This window comes from Lepisma saccharinum, chromosome 12 (assembly GCF_977018435.1).
Source record: "Lepisma saccharinum chromosome 12, izLepSacc3.1, whole genome shotgun sequence".
NCBI classification, from domain to species: Eukaryota; Metazoa; Arthropoda; class Insecta; order Zygentoma; family Lepismatidae; genus Lepisma; species Lepisma saccharinum.
Window position 1 is genome coordinate 23326632 of NC_139240.1, and position 16411 is coordinate 23343042.

General features: G+C 37.0%; 1 protein-coding gene across 1 annotated transcript; it reads right to left on the minus strand.

The window, feature by feature from the left end:
• Positions 1–437: 437 nt before the first annotated feature.
• LOC145996268 (uncharacterized) lies at positions 438–752 on the minus strand. The gene has a single exon (XM_083132695.1). It carries the CDS (start codon positions 750–752, stop codon positions 438–440), a length of 315 nt encoding a protein of 104 aa, XP_082988821.1.
• Between the last annotated feature and the right edge of the window lie 15659 nt (positions 753–16411).

A 16411-nucleotide genomic window follows, 5' to 3' on the forward strand; every position in this document is an offset into this window, starting at 1 on the left:
ACCATGCCCTCCAAAACGAACCACAACCTGTAGTCCAATAGGCTGAGCTCAGGGCTGCTGGAGGGCCAATCAGCCGGAGCAATGAAATCAGGCACATTCCGCTGAAGCCACTCCTGTGTGGTGTTTGCCTTGTGGGCCGGTGCTGAGTCCTGCTGGAAGGTCCACGGGTCATTGTTGAACATGGTGCGGGTCAACGATTTCACAAGTAGCTCCAACACTGTTGCTTGGTACACTTTTGCAGATGTTTCACACCATGTTCACAGAAGTGGAGGTCAGTTGTGCCATTGTACGAAACCCTCACCAAACCATCACTGAGGCTGGATGATGGCCTTTGAGAATCCATGGTGTGTTTTCACGAGCTTCTTGGGATGTCGAGTCATATACATGGTTGTTTTGATGATTGTAACACTCTTCAATCATGAATATTTTTTCATCCGTTAAAAGGATCTCCTGTGGCCACCATTTGCATAATGCTGAAGGAGTCTTTTTGCTTTCTGCTCCCTCTGGACCTGAAACTGTGGAGTGAGCAGTACTTTGCTGGTGAGCATGGAGCACACACGCAACACCGACATTTTCGAAATGTTCAGCTCTCGAGCCATCACTGTTTGTTTCCTGACAGGATTTCGTCGAATCTGCGCAGTCACTGCTTTCACAAGCTTGTGGCTCCTCATGCTGCGAGGTCTACCTTTCCTGGGGCGGTACTCAATTGTCCCTGTGTCACAGTACCTGTTGATGGTCCTATGCATGAACATCCTGCTGATATTCAGCTTTTTCAGGGTTGAAAATGTCCGATGGTGATTTGCCAACTTTGTGCAGTGCGATTACTGCCACACGGTTCTCGTATACACCCCACTCCATTCAACTTTCTGCTACCATAGCCAGACACACAATGCCATTGGTTGTTTATTGATCCAACATTGCGAGGTTACCTTGCCAACCAGTGTTGCCATCCCTGTCTAAACTTTGTAACAGAATTTATGATATGACTAGGTAGTTTTGTATTTTCGGATATCCACAGAGAGTTTTTTGAAGTGCACTTTATCGTCGATGTTGTCGAAGCTATCTATTTGCATCCATTCAATTGTTGCAGCATCCGTATCGAATATCTCTGTTGAGGGTACAAAAGTTTCGATATTTGATAAACTGTTTAATTAATTATTTTTTTTCAATGGCAAGTGTCGCATTTACTAAGCAGTGTTCAGACATTCTGACTGGATCACTTACGTTAAATGAGCGTACAAGATCTGGGTCATCCATTACTACTACATCGAGGAGTGATTGGGTTGTTGCCATTATTCTGGTTGGTTGGTAAATGATCTGGACCATGTTGAAAGAGTCGATTATTGATTGTAAATATACTGTTTCTGGTTTATGGGGAGATAGGAAATCTGCGTTTACATCACCTAGAATATGTAATTTGTGAACGAGTGGGAAAACGTCCAAGATCGTCGTTTCTAGATGCGATAATTTTGTATACAATATGTTAAGGACTTTATACACAACATTGTACTATGTGAGAGCTGGACGTTCAATAAGGAATCTGAGATAGACCTGGATGCTTTGGAAAGAAAAATTCTGAGAAGAGTATGGGGACCAGTGAGAGACAGGGATGGATGGAGACTAAGATATAACAATGAATTGTACCATCTATACAAAGATTTATGTATATCCCACTTTAAAAAATTTAAAAAGACTTGAGTGGGCAGGACATGTCCAAAGAATGGATGCACATCGCATACCAAAGTTAGATGCATATAGTACAATAGGAGGTAGAAGATCTGTAGGGAAGCCCAAGAGAAGATGTGAAAGGAATGTTAGGAATGAGAAATTGTAGGAGGAAAGCTTTGGACAGAGAAGCATGGAGGGGCTCTATTATTGAGGCCCAGGGCTCGATATCGGGCTGCAGCACCATAGAAGAAGAAAAAGGAGGTAGGAACCAAAAAGGACGGGAATGGCGGAACTTATTCAAGAGTGGGGGGATAGGTTTTCCAATTTACCAACAGATTTTTACAATCTTTCCCCCCTATATATATAGTGTGTGAGGGGGGAGATTACCAGTGGCGTCGCGTGCGGTTCACATAGGGGTAATAGGGGTATTCACAATAAAGTTTTTGTACTCAATGGAGATTTACTCCTCTCCCTTGCAACTTAATCTTCAATTGAAACAGTAAGAATGACAGTTCAACCTATTTTCAACAATTTCTCCCAAAAATCATGCTATATTTGAAGTAATACAAGATTTTTTATTGAGTTAACACGTATATAATTTACAATTAGTAATTGCTAGTGCAAACTAATTAGTATAACATGCAATCTCAGGTATGTACAATGCAAGATTGCCATACTTCGCAATCTACTTTCTATTACATGGATCATATGTTAAGCAAGGACATTCATTCAGCATTGAAAGCACATGCATCGTTAGCGGGATAAAGGGGAGAATGCATCCAGTCCAGAAAAAAATGTATTTTGTGTATTATGTAAGATATTTGGATATGATACAGAATGCCCTCCCCCCCCCTTGCCCACAATAACTCAATTGCAATGCTTATGATTGAAGTGTCAGTAAATGTGACATTGCTCATATCCCTTCTTCCCTCGTGTTTCTTATTTTTCCTCCTAGTATCATTTTGCCATGATTCAGAGAGTTTGATTTTCGACCATTTAAATCAAGGTTTCCAAATTTGTTTGCTTCACGTGCTCTTAGTGTTCCAAGATTTTTTTTCGTGGCACCCAGAATACAGCCCTCTCTAACACTTGAAACGCTTAGTTACTTGTATCATTGCATGCCTTAAGTTAAAAATTAGACACGTATTTCAAATTCAGAAACATTTCATATGTAAAAATATACTAAATAAGCACATATTTGAAACATTCATAGCATTGACTAACAATTCAGTGAAAATATTGGAACATTTGGAAGCGCCCCTGTAAGTCAATCTCAATGCCCCAGGGTGCTGTGGCACACACTTTGGGAACCAGTGACTTAAAGCGTATAGTAACATCTGTTCATCGTCGTCATTAACATGTTTACCCGTCGTCGCCTTGTAATCGAGGGGTCCCAGGTTCGATACCCTGTGGAGGCACATAGTGTTTCGGATCACTTAAATCTGTAGGTCCAGTCCCGATTAGTCTCACTGTGCATAAAATGGACTTAAAACACCAAATCAATCAATGAAACATATTTACCATCCTTGATCTTATGCATTTCACAAAACGAATCGTTCCAGAAGCAGTCATTTGGAAGTGAGTCTCTTGTATATGTGCAAATGGTAACAAATGCCCAAAGATTCACAAAAAAATTGATCTCTTTCAATTAATTGTGAATCTTTGTCTGAAGGACACCCTGTTAGAGGGTGGAAACGTTACGTTTTTAGTGTATTTTCTTATACAATAAATTTGCCTTGGCCAGCAATTTAATGTTTTATTTTTTACCAAAATTCATGTTCAAACGTTTAAATTCCCTGTTCAATAAGGGTTTAAATCACCCTTAATAAGAGTTCAAACCTAGGATATCCAGCTTTGTAGCACGTTACATTCACTATCCTTCACCCAGTGGTCGATATATAGTATATGCGTTTAACCTATATGCCCGTGCTATATGCAGTCCCATAAAACACATACTTGTATAGTGCATAGTGGATATTTAATGCTGTTTGCTAAGTATAAGAATAATGTGAGTGTCGGAAAGTGGGATCGGACTGGTCCATAAAACCCCCTTTCCCCGCAAATTGCCAGCGTTTATTGCAAATTACAAAATAATAGAATGTTTGTTAATTGTATTGTTAATAACAGAAATAAAGTCCAGTTAGTTAGTATTTGAAAAGAATAACCAAAGGAAAACGGCATTAAATCGAAAAATTGAGGTTACAATACAGGCTCCAGGTTATGCTTTACCATTTAATCCAAAGAATAACTGGTTCCACAGTTTTCAAAATTCCAAAAATTAAGTTATATGTGAATGGTCAAAGAATATAAACGTAATGACTAAAATTTCTCCCTTACTTTTAAAGCTCTTTCTTGAAGGTGTCTAAAATTTAATAACAAAATATAATAACTGTGGATTTCAGTACATACTGCATGAAACGTAATAATAATAATAATAATAAAACTTTTGTGTTGCATGTTCACACTTCTGATGGATACAGTAGAAAAGTCTCCTCAAGGACAGCAATAATAATAATAATACGTTTGGAATAAATTAATTAATTATTATGAAGTTTTAATTATTATTATTTAATAATTGTTACTGTTTCTATTATTCAATTTTCTTGTGTGATGCCCATGGGAACAATTATGAGTGAACCCCCCGAAAAAGTTCCCTGCCTACGGCCATGCCTATAGGTGTTATTTGTGAATAATGTCCTTTCATCAATTTCATCGTGCCATCACTCATTCTCTTATCGATTAGCCAAAAGTGGCAGAAAAGTGAAGTAAAATAAACTAAATCAATTCTTTTTATCACAAAGTGTGTGAAGACCTCGGCTGCCATAATTTTAGATAACATCAGGAGTTCCGATGAAATTTTCTTTCCTATTAAGGAAAACCGAAAAACATAGGAAAATATTGTGTGTGATACTGTTAGAAAAAATAAATAAAGTGACAAAAATTTGATTTGAAGTCAACATTATACATAGGGTCTCAATGAAGCTGCATCTATGGGGTAGATTCTCGTAACAAACAGTTACAGGATCTGTCACTCGAGTGACACTGTGGTGTTTCTTCACACATGGAAATGCTGAGCATATAAAGATGTTAATACTATACGCGTAAATTGATATCATTTATATATGCACTCAAAAATCCGTCATCTTCGTGAAGGTGCCGTGATAACGATCTAAAAGTATGAAGTTAATCAGTATCAAACTTCGTATATTTTGAACTATCTCTGCTAGAACCTCCTCTGTAGTATGCATTATTCCCAGTCACATTTCGCTTTCATAGGTCATATATTTACATCACTTATCCAATTTATCCACAAAATAATATAAAATATTAATAATATTTTAGCTATCAAACACATTGCTTAGTGTGAAAAAATAAATTGCACCAGAAGGTGGTGTTTTTCAGCCCTCTCAACTTCACAAGTCTTGACAAATCAATAACTCTTTGGTCAGATGTTTCAGATTTGAAATAACTTTTCATGAGAATCATATATAGGCGGAGGGAGTGATTACCCCCCCCCCCATTAACTGAGATTTTAAAGAAGGAGATCATGCCTTTTCGACATCTAAAACAAAATCACCCTCTGGAAGTAAAATTAAATGACCCGTGAACATAAGAATGCATGACGATTCTTCTAAAACTAAGCGACATTTAGATACGACATTCAAAACTAACAGTAAAGCTTAAGACGAGGAGGGACAATTTCCCCTAGGTCTTTCTCGCTGGGGCACCTGCCGATCACTGTTGCCAACTTCACTCTTTTGGAGCCAGATCTGGCTCCTTCGTGCATTTGTTTGGCTGTGAACTGTGGCACCCGCCCCTGCCCCACTATTATGCCGCCAACTGGCTCCGGCCCACAAAGACCAACTTTGCCATGAATGTACATTTTGCTCATAACTTGATATTGTTTTATTGGCTGCATCACCCACCCCCCTCTTACCTCCTCAGCTACTCCTATATAGCACCGTGGCTAAGGTAAAGATGGCATTGTTGTTATCCGGGAATTCTTTATTTTCGATTTCATATGAGCATCCCTTTGAAGCTAGTTGAGGAGGCATCGTGAGCATCTTCTGCCAAGAGCCTAATTTTATCTTTCTCATATTTTGAAAAATAATTTGCACAGTTGGAATGAAGTGCCAACTTCATGGAGCTGCGGTGGTCTAGTCTGACTGCCACGCAGGAGACCGGAATTCGATTCCTAGGGTGGGAATTTTTCCGGCCTTGTTTTAGCATAAAGCAGCTCTAGGGCTTGCCCAACCTCAAATTAATGGCTACCTGCAGGGGGAAAGGGGGTTAAAGCTGACCGCAATGTGGTGCTGTTCATATCACCTTCAAAATGGCAGAAATCCCCTAAATGTGCCTACATGGCATGTGCTATACGCACGGGGAATGATATGAAATGTTATAACCTTTTAAAACACATACAAGGATACATTAAAAATATCCTCAAAATATCACAATTTCCAGATAACTTACAAAATTTTCGGAGGAGCGTTGGTCCAGGGAACCCTGGTTTGACTACGACTGTGGCCCCAGGTGCTGAAAGATAAGTAATTTCGAGAGAATTTATTACCAAATTGTTGCAAGAGCAGATTGTGGCAGGCTGTGGGTCATCAACTCTCACCTGAGGATCTTGTGTATGTGTGTGTCTGCATGGATCTCATTCACAGGGGGTGGATAATTCAAATTTCTCTGATATTGATAAATAATTTGCACAGCTAGATTGAAAAATAGCAAATACTGTGACATTTTATGACACACGTGGTAGGTCTGTAGCTAAGGGCTGAATTTTGTGAGGAGAGGGGGGGGGGAGCGAAAGATCGAAACACTGGAAAGAACTTTGGGCAAATGGCAGAGAAAACTGAGGACAGAAGAAATATTTTTTTTTCTGTTATGTTGGGAAGGGGGTGCCGTAAAGTTGTTATTCCGCCACTGAGGGAACAACACCGATATGATCGAGATTACTTGTCAGTCTCTCGTCTTGTCTGGAAGGAGAGGTTTACCTCGTTCTCGGTCTTGTCTCCAGTTGCAAATGTTTATCTTGTACTAGGTCTCGTCTTGAAGTGTAAATACCCGTTATGTCAGCATATTCTTCTAGATTTTACAGAGGTCTGTCTCATTCTTTGTCTCGTTTCGACAAGTCTTGGAGGATCTAATCTAATCTCATCTTATCGTTATTGTTAAAAGGTCGTCTCGAATATTTTCCACCTTGAATTTTTTTAAAAGGCTCAAGCTTCATGTGCCTACCTTGTTTGGAGCTCTTACCATGTAGTTGTAGATGGAAAAGAAGAGATTTAATATGAAGCTGTCCTCTGCCCCCCCCTGCCCATCTCTAACTCGTTTCCCACCGAGGTACACAGGGTTTATTGTTTCACACAAACCTTTTTTTTTTTTAAAACCAGAGGTAAGTTGGAAAAAAATATATTCAAATTTTTAGCATGAGACAGGGGGCAAAAATATTATATTGTCCACCCTTGATGATGAGTGGTGGGCAAGTCGCACCCCTGCTCTCCAAGTTCCGACGTCCCTGTACAAGGAATTACAATCTTGAAAGTTTTGTAAAGAAAGAAGGGTGAACGGTAAAACGTATTTGTACCTAATAAATTTTTATGGAGCAGACATAGTGTGAAGCTGAATATGTAAGACGAATGCAACAATTAAATCCTTTTCTGAATTATTTGAGGCATCCCCCAATTCCGACTACTGTGAATGAATTACTTACAAATGTTCAACCCCCAGACAGGTTCCCTGCCTGCAAGAGACTTATGAGTGTAAGACCAGAGGTTGACCTTGACCACTGAGATCAAAATCGAGCAAGGCCAGCCTGGTTCAGCAGCTCAGTGGTAGAGTAATGGCATGGAATGCTAGAGACCTGGGTTCGAGTCTTGGTCGAGCCTGCATTTTTCGCTGAAAGTTCTACATAATAATATACCTGTATTTACCCTTTCATGAGTACGTCACCAACAACAGTCTATTTTACTCTCCTTTTTCTTTTCATTGATTTGTACATGTCAGTCATTCTCATTATTTGATCATTAAGTGAAACAACATTTGTATCACATTTTTTTTCAGCTACCTGATCAAGAACTATGTGGAGGAACAGATACAAGATGTCCCAAAGTCAGTTCCACATTTGCCAGTGTCTGCAGGAAAGTTAAGAGAACAACAGCAGCCAAGAGAAATTACAGAATGTATCAGTAGAGAAGAGAAAAATGAGTCTGAACCTTCACCAAAAACCCTTTCAAGCAAGACATATGTTGATGGTTCCAGAGCTAATAACAGGAGAATGCAGTGTATAGTTCCCATCTCCAACAACACTTCCTCTGACAAAGATTTGATAACACATGAACCACAGATGCTTTTTAATTGTTCAGTTTCCAAGAAAACAATTTTTGTCCATGAAGCTGAGCATAATACATTTATGAGTGTTCATACAAGAGAGAAACCTCTTAGTTGTTTAATTTGCAAGAAAGATTTTGCACGTAAATTTCATCTTAAAGAGCATTTGAGGGGTCACACTGTAGAGAAGCCTTTTAATTGTTCGATTTGCAATAAATATTTTGCGTGTAAGAGATATCTTAGTGTACATATGAATGTTCATTCAAAAGAGAAGCCTTTCAATTGTTCAATTTGCAATAAATATTTTGCCCATAAAGGAGATCTTAAAAAAACATATGAAGGGTCACACTGGAGAGAAACCTTTCAATTGTTCAATTTGCAACAAAGATTTTGCCAAAAAAGTTCATCTTAATGTGTGTGGGACGGTTCACAATAAAGAGAAGCCTTTCAATTGTTTGATTTGCAATAAATATTTTGCCCGTAAGGGAGATCTTAGTGTACATATGAATGTTCACACAAAAGAGAAGCCTTTCAGTTGTTCAATTTGCAACAAAGATTTTGCACGTAAATATCAACTTAATGAACATGTAAGGGGTCACACTGGAGAGAAGCCTTTCAATTGTTCATTTTGCAACAAAGATTTTGCACGTAAATATCATCTTAATGAGCATGTAAGGGTTCACACTCGAGAGAAGCCTTTCAATTGTAAAATTTGCAATAAATATTTTGCCCGTAAAGGAGATCTTAATGAGAATGTGAGGGTTCACACTAAAGAGAAGCCTTTCACTTGTTCAATTTGCAACAAAGATTTTGCCCATAAGGGAGATCTCAGTGTACATATGAATGTTCACTCAAAGGAGAAGCCTTTCAATTGTTCATTTTGCATCAAAGATTTTGCCTGTAAAGTTCATCTTAATCAGCACGTGAGGGTTCACACTGGAGAAAAGCCTTTTAGTTGTTCAATTTGTAGCAAGGATTTTGCCCTTAAAGATAATCTTAATATGCATGTGAAGGTTCACACTAAAGAGAAGCCTTTCCAATTGTTCAACTTGCAATAACTATTTTGCCCATAAAAGAGATCTTAGTGTACATATGAATGTTCACTCGAAAGAGAAGCCTTTTAGTTGTTCAATTTTTAAGAGTTGTTTTCTCTGGAAAGATAACTTGAATAGACATATGAGGATGTTTCAAGAGAAACTGAATGTGTGACAAGATATTCCTGTAAAGATAACTTCAGAGTTCGTATGGGGACACACATGAAACAGAAATCTATTAATTGATTAATTTGAATCAAAAATTTTGTCTACAAACATAAATTTATTATGCATGTGAGGAGATTACACACCAAAGAGAAGTCAATAAGGAAGTATTGCAAACAATGATCTGTATTGAATATTTAGAAATCATACCATCAGTGTTTCTAAATGGATTTCTAAGTAGAAATCTCTTGACTCTGTACACATCTCACATGCTTTAGGATCTTGACATCTGCATTATCAGAATCAATTGTCTACACATCAGGAGGAATGTCTATATCCAGCAGGGATCTCAAAAAAGCTTTCAAACATGTCACGAGTAGTTGAAAGATAATACCGATATTTGATTTTTTGGCAGACAAACCATTTCTTATGCCTATTCCTTATCCAAGAATCCATATAGAAAAGGAAGTTGTCATAGCAAGAACTTTCTCCTGTATGTTGTTACCATTGTGGATAGGGATTTTATTGGCCTGATCTGAGCACATTGTCCTGTATGTACACATGATCATGTCTCAGCAGATTACATAATACAACATGTTAAAATGATATTTATGAACCACTGATTTGTAGTTCTTAAAAATATGTTTCGCTCACTGGAAAAAAATAATATTGTAACATTTAATTTGAACTTAAAATTGATGAATTTAATTTTCGTTTTTTGACTTCTTTCCAGATGTGCTCCTAAATATCAACAATATCAGCATTCCTACTGAACTGTTTTCACAAGCATTGTCAGAATCATGGTTGCTGCTTGATAGTAACCACATATACTTTCCCTTTCCGTTAACTTGTGGACGAGTTTCACCACTGCACTACGAACAATTGGCCAGCCACCTCTCAGTGTGTCTGCTGTTGAAGAGATGTGCAACTTTCCTTGCACTCTGTTCACCACAATGTAATCTAGTGTCAATGTGCTCTTTGATCAATGTCATGTTGGTTTACTGCATAACAAGGAACAAACATTTTTGAATAGAATGCACACAACAATGGCAGTCTTTATCCTTAACATTGAATAAATTGATAATGATTAAAGACATTGTTAAATGGATTTCACCATTCTCTTTGCCAGAAAAGATCACATGATTTTGATGTGTCACTTGCTCCTATTCCCATTTGAATATTTTAAGTTGAATTCAAGATGTTGGATAGGGATGATGCAAGTTATCTTCCAGTTACTTCATATGTTTCCATTCATGTACAGTGATATCTGAAGAAATTATTTGGGTTATTCCACACTTTTGAATCACACTGAATTTGTGATCAAGTTTGGGTTTGTTTTAGAGTTACTCTGAGTGAATGAATATTTTGTTTTATGCATGTTGAAGAATTCTGTAAGTTATAATATGTAATACGAGTATTTTTGAAAAATTTCCATTCTTGAGAAATCACCATATAATTTCACTGGTTTATGTGAACTTGCAGAACCTTAAAATTATATTTTGTTTTCTATTTTTTCTCTGTATGTAATATCTTGTCTTTTTATAATAAAACACTATATATGACTGTATTATTTATTTTATTGTGAATATTTGAAAAGATTGGTGTTGAAACACAGTTCTAAGTATTCATGACATTGAGAACATTTTCAAATTCCAACTTTAAAGTTCCACATTTTATTTACGTATTAGGTTTCACATCTAGGAGAAGCCTTGTAATTGTTTAATTTTGAACATAGATTTTACCCATGAAGATACTTAATATACATCATAGATTTTACCCATGAAGATAATTAATATACATGTCAGACTTCATAGCAAAATAAATTCAAATGGAAAAAAATTCACCTGCACACAAGAAGTAAGGGCAGCATGAACCAAAATTTATCAATTTTATCTTCCTATAGCATTCATGTGTAGTTTCGGTAAAGAAGTTTCAACAAAATGAATGAATACTTGAGCCTCAGATTTATTGAATATCATAATTAGGACAGATCCAATAATCTTATAGTCTCCCCCTCCTTTGATCGTGATGGTACAATACTGGAACAATTATACACATTCAGAACATTTATATATACTGAAATATATGTTTTCTGCAGCAACTAGACTAAATCAAGGCTAATTATAAGAACACTAAGTTGCTGACCAAGGCAGTTTATTAAGATAAAAAACACTTAATAGGTAACGTTTCAACCCTGTATCAGGGTCTTCCTCAGACGAAGAACTAAACTAAAATAATGAAATATACTACACACAGAAAGATTACATACACATAGCATGGTCACTAGCCACACAACAACAAATCAAGTTGACAGTCCTTATCTAGGAAGATTTCTCCAAAGGAATTAAACATATCACCTCCTGACAGTTGTTGACTAATGGGTCTACTACACTGACAGGTGATTGACAGGTCAAGATTAGCAAGAGTCTAGAACCATCTGCTTACCACTCCCCCACCCCTCCTGCCTTTTTGGATATGGATGAATACCTCCTCCTCTGGTCTTCTTCTTTTCTCTTCTTTCTTCCTTGTTCATACTTCTTTTTCCTTCATTCCTTTTCTTCATCCTTTCAACTTTCTCTAACACACTCTTCCATTCCTTGTTTATCTTGAGTCCTCCATTCCAATTCATGATGTCTTCTCCTTTCTTTTCTATTTCTTTGGGCTCATTCCATTTTCTCACTAGTTCCCTCTTCTCTTTTCCTATCTGCCTAGCCGAATCCCATTCAACTTTGTGTCCTGTTTCTCTAGTGTGTTTGAATATGGCATTCCTGTCATAGGAAGAAGAGACTTAAAGACAGGATAAAGCAACACATGGATGATGGGAGATTCAAGAGAGACAGAAATGCCATATTCAAACACGTTAGAGAAATGGGACATGAAGTTGAATGGGATTAGTTTAGAGCCTCACAGGGAAGGGCTGTTGGAGATACACTACATAATTTCTATAATCACCCCCCAGATCAATGCACATGCATTCTGTGCAGCAATTTGTTTACAGTCATCTGGTAGAATGATTTGTCCTGAGTCTCACACCACTGAATGACCGACTGCCTTCTTCCGTGACGTCCTCGAAGTGAATTCTTCATAGCAGGAAAAAGATGAAAATCTGACTCTGCAGGTTGGGGAGTAAGGTGGATGGGCAAGTGTGGTGAAGCCACACTTGACCAATGTAGCCTTTGCAGTGAGACCTTGCCGACAGAGGTACCGAATCATGGCCTTGTCAGCCACTCTCTTCTCCGACACTTCATTCATTTTCAACCTGACAAAACAAAATAGAAGAAAACATGTGAATTTCATAAAAGTTCGCACAGAGTGTCCTAATACTCAATCCTTACATCCTCCAAAATTTTAACTACCTAGCATCGCTGCTTCCATGTGAGGATCAAAACTTTTCACTCTCCCCTAGTAGTAGAGTTCCTCTTTTATCACTTTTGAACCAAGATCTACACCAGCAGATTTTTTTTGCCAATCCCAAGCTGCACTGTACCTTTCGGAATTTACTTTTACTCAGATATTATTCATAGATAAATGTTCTTATCATTACATGAGCTTTGAAGTGTATATTATTAGTATTAGTGAATAGTAGTTTAATTCTGTCTATATTGTGAAGGGGGAGTCCCATATTAGATGCATACTTTTTTTATTACTGCATAGATGAGGATGTAAACAGAAGAGGAGAAATGGGTGGTGGAGAAAGTGAATCTCACATGGAAAGATGTGGAGGAAGCCCTGAAGAGAATGATGAGAGGTAGAGCACCTGGAGTAGATGAAGTGCCAGTGGAAATGATACTAGGAACAGGAGTGATTGGTGTGCAGTGGCTGTACAGAGTGTTTAAAACAGTGTGGCAAGAGAAATAAGTTCCAAGAAATTGGACAAAGGGACTAATAGTTTCTATATTCAAGAAGGGTGACAGAAAGGAATGTAAAAATTACAGAGGAATAACACTTTTGTGTCACTCAGCAAAGATGTATGAGTAAATATTAGATAAAAGAATAAGGGAAGTAACAGAGCTGAACAGTATGGATTTAGAAGAGGCAGACCAACAATAGATCTGATATTCACCATAAGGCAAATGCAGAAAAGGTACTATGAGTATGGAAATGATTTGATTATGGCATTTGTAGATATAGAAAAGGCATACAATATGGACAGAATAAAGATTTGGAAGGCTCTAAGTGAGATAGGAGTCTAGGAAGAGATAGTGTGTAGAGTGCAGATCACACACAAGGCAAATTAGAGCTGTCTGAAGATACCAGTGGGAAGAACAGTGTGTTCAGTATAAGTAATGGATTAAATCAGGGAAGTGCTCTTTCCTCACTGCTCTTCATAATTACAATGGATGCAATTAACGAAGAGGTTGGGAAACAAAATAGGAGAGGAAGAGATGAAGGCCCTGTTGTTTGCTGATGACTTAGTAATATGGGGAACAGGGAAGAAGAAGTACAGAGACAGCTTGAGAGTTGGATTGAGGAAATCAGAAGAGCAGGATTGAAATTCAGTGCAGAAAAGATTGAGGTGCTAATAACAATGGGAAACAGAGCCAGAAATGAACCAAGAATAAAGATGAACACGGAAGAGTTGACGGTAGTTTAGAGTTACAAATATCTAGAAAGCATAATTGAGAGAAGTGGAAGAATAGATGAGGAGGTAAACAGAAGAGGACAAATGGATGGTGGACTATATCAAAGCATTTGAAGATTAATATGGAACAGGGATGTACCTATGAAATGCAAGAAGGTAATATACCTAGTCTGTGTTGGTTCAATAAGAGAACATCTACAGTTTATTCCGAGAAGTTTATTGTGCTTCTCACTCGGAAGAACACAAGTGCTACAAAAAAAAAAATATTCGAGAACCAAAACAGTAGAACATCGATAGTGCAGCTTTGCACAGACTACAACCTATGTAGTATATTAACTCTTGATCTCTTGTTTATACACCTTATATGTTCATTAACAAAAACACCCTCATATAACCCCCCTTTTTTCAATGAATAATAAAGTGTATATCATAACAATTACTCACTCATCATATTCATTAAGTTACAATTCCTTCTTAACTTTATACCTGTTTGTGGTTTTGTTAATGTATCTGCAATCATGTCGTCTGAAGCACAGTATTTAAATGTTACTTCACCTTTATAATACAGATCACGTACAAAATGATATTTTACATCAATATGTTTAGTTCTCAAACTAACCCTTTCATTTTTAATTAATTTGATACAACTTTGATTATCTTCATTTATGATAATTGGATAATCACATTTTTTATCCATATCATTTAACACATATTTGATCCATTTTGCTTCCTTACATGCTTCTGCAATTGCCACATACTAACCTAACAAATAATCATTTTCAAATTCAAATTTGTTTCCTAATTTTAACTTATGTGATTAAGTTCCCTTTAAATAAGAAAAAATCTTCTTACTTCAATCCAGTCAGCTTTAGTAGGACACCTGACCTTCTGACTCAAAATTGACACACTTGCTGATGTGTCTGGTCTAGTATTTATACTTATGTTCAATAATGCTCCAATAGCTTGTCTGTATTGCTCATTAGTACTTGGTAATGGTTCAGATGTTTCTGCATATTTAATGTATCCAGGATCCATTGGAATTTTTGATGATTTTACATCTTCCAATCCAAATTGTTTGATTAACTTCCCTATGTAATTATGTCACGTACACAAACTGCATTGCTATTCTTTGAAATAAAGGACCATAGATGGCAGCATGCAAAAGGAACAACGGTTATATGATTCGATGCATAAAGCAGTTTAGAAAGTGAGTAAGAGATGGCACCACCCAGGAGAACTTATACGATTGTAAATAGAGACATCTGAAAGAGCAGATATGATGAAATAGTGATTGTATATATTAATACTAATTATGAGGAAATAAATAAATAAATTTAACATAATAACAGGATATAAATAAGGAGAAAAGGGGAATTATCATTGAGTAATGGCATAAGTGATTAATATATAAAAGTAATGATGTCGAGTTGTAATTTCGATTTTGTGTCTATTACAGTTCCCACGAACTGAGAGTTTCGTGTGGCTTTTGGGTTGTTTTCCCCAGGTGTAGCGCCATTTCATGGCAGCACCGAAGCACATTTGGAAGCGCATACATTGTAGCTCCAAGTTAAGGTTAGCGCCGGCTAGGTGGCGATCTTTAACTAACCCCTTTCTCTTTGTTTGTCTGGGGGATTGATTTTATTAATATTTCCGTAAATTTGGATCAAAAAAGAAAAGGAAGAAGAAATATTATTGATTATAAGAAGGAGAAGCCTTAGCGATTATAAGAAGAAGATGCCATATTAACTATAAGAAGAAGATGCCATATTAATTAAGAGGCTGTAAGAAGAGGATGCCACATTAATTATAAGAAGAAGATGCCATATTAATTAAGAGGCCATAAGAAGAAGATGACATAAGAAGAAGAGGTCATATTGATTACAAGAAGAAGAAACCTAAAGAAGATTAGCTACAATAGAAGAATAATATTGTATAAAAGGATTTTCAAAGATATTAATATTTGTATATAATTATTCAAGAATATAGTACGAATTGTACCATCCGTAGTGGGTTAAATCTGTTGTTTCCTTTCATATATTCTTAGCGTTAGTAACCTTGGTCTGTGCCCAGAGGTATCTCATTGTTTCTACCCTGTGCTAAGCTGGCAGATGCTCACGCGAGGGACGTGGCAATTACTTTGATGAAGAGCAAAAATTCCATCCTTACTTTTCTCAACTTGAATTCCCAGATAACAACTAATATCACCCAGACAATTAATCTGAAATTTCTTTGACATTAACATTGCTACAACATTAATCAAATCAACATTTGTACATGCAATCACAAGTTCATCTACATACATTAGAATATAGATCATATTTCCATCAACTGATTTTGTATAAAGACACGGATCTGCCTCACCTTTTTTAAAATTATTGTTAACCAAAAATTCATCAATTTTATTATACCATGCGGTGGCGATGCTACATAAAGGGCAACTAGGGCACTACCCCACAACAATTTTAACATAAAAAGTTCATCTGAAGAGACGATCGGTATATACGCGTAAATATTTTTTTTGTTTTTTCCCCTCAACCCCTACGTTGCTGCAACCAGACTTACAGGGTATGCACCCTGTGCGAGGTTAATATATTTCTCCATCCTGTTGGAGAGAGTAAAATCTCGG

Excerpts from the sequence above, each read along its gene's own strand:
- LOC145996268 (XM_083132695.1), bottom strand. The coding sequence starts at position 752 with ATGTTCATGCATAGGACCATCAACAGGTACTGTGACACAGGGACAATT.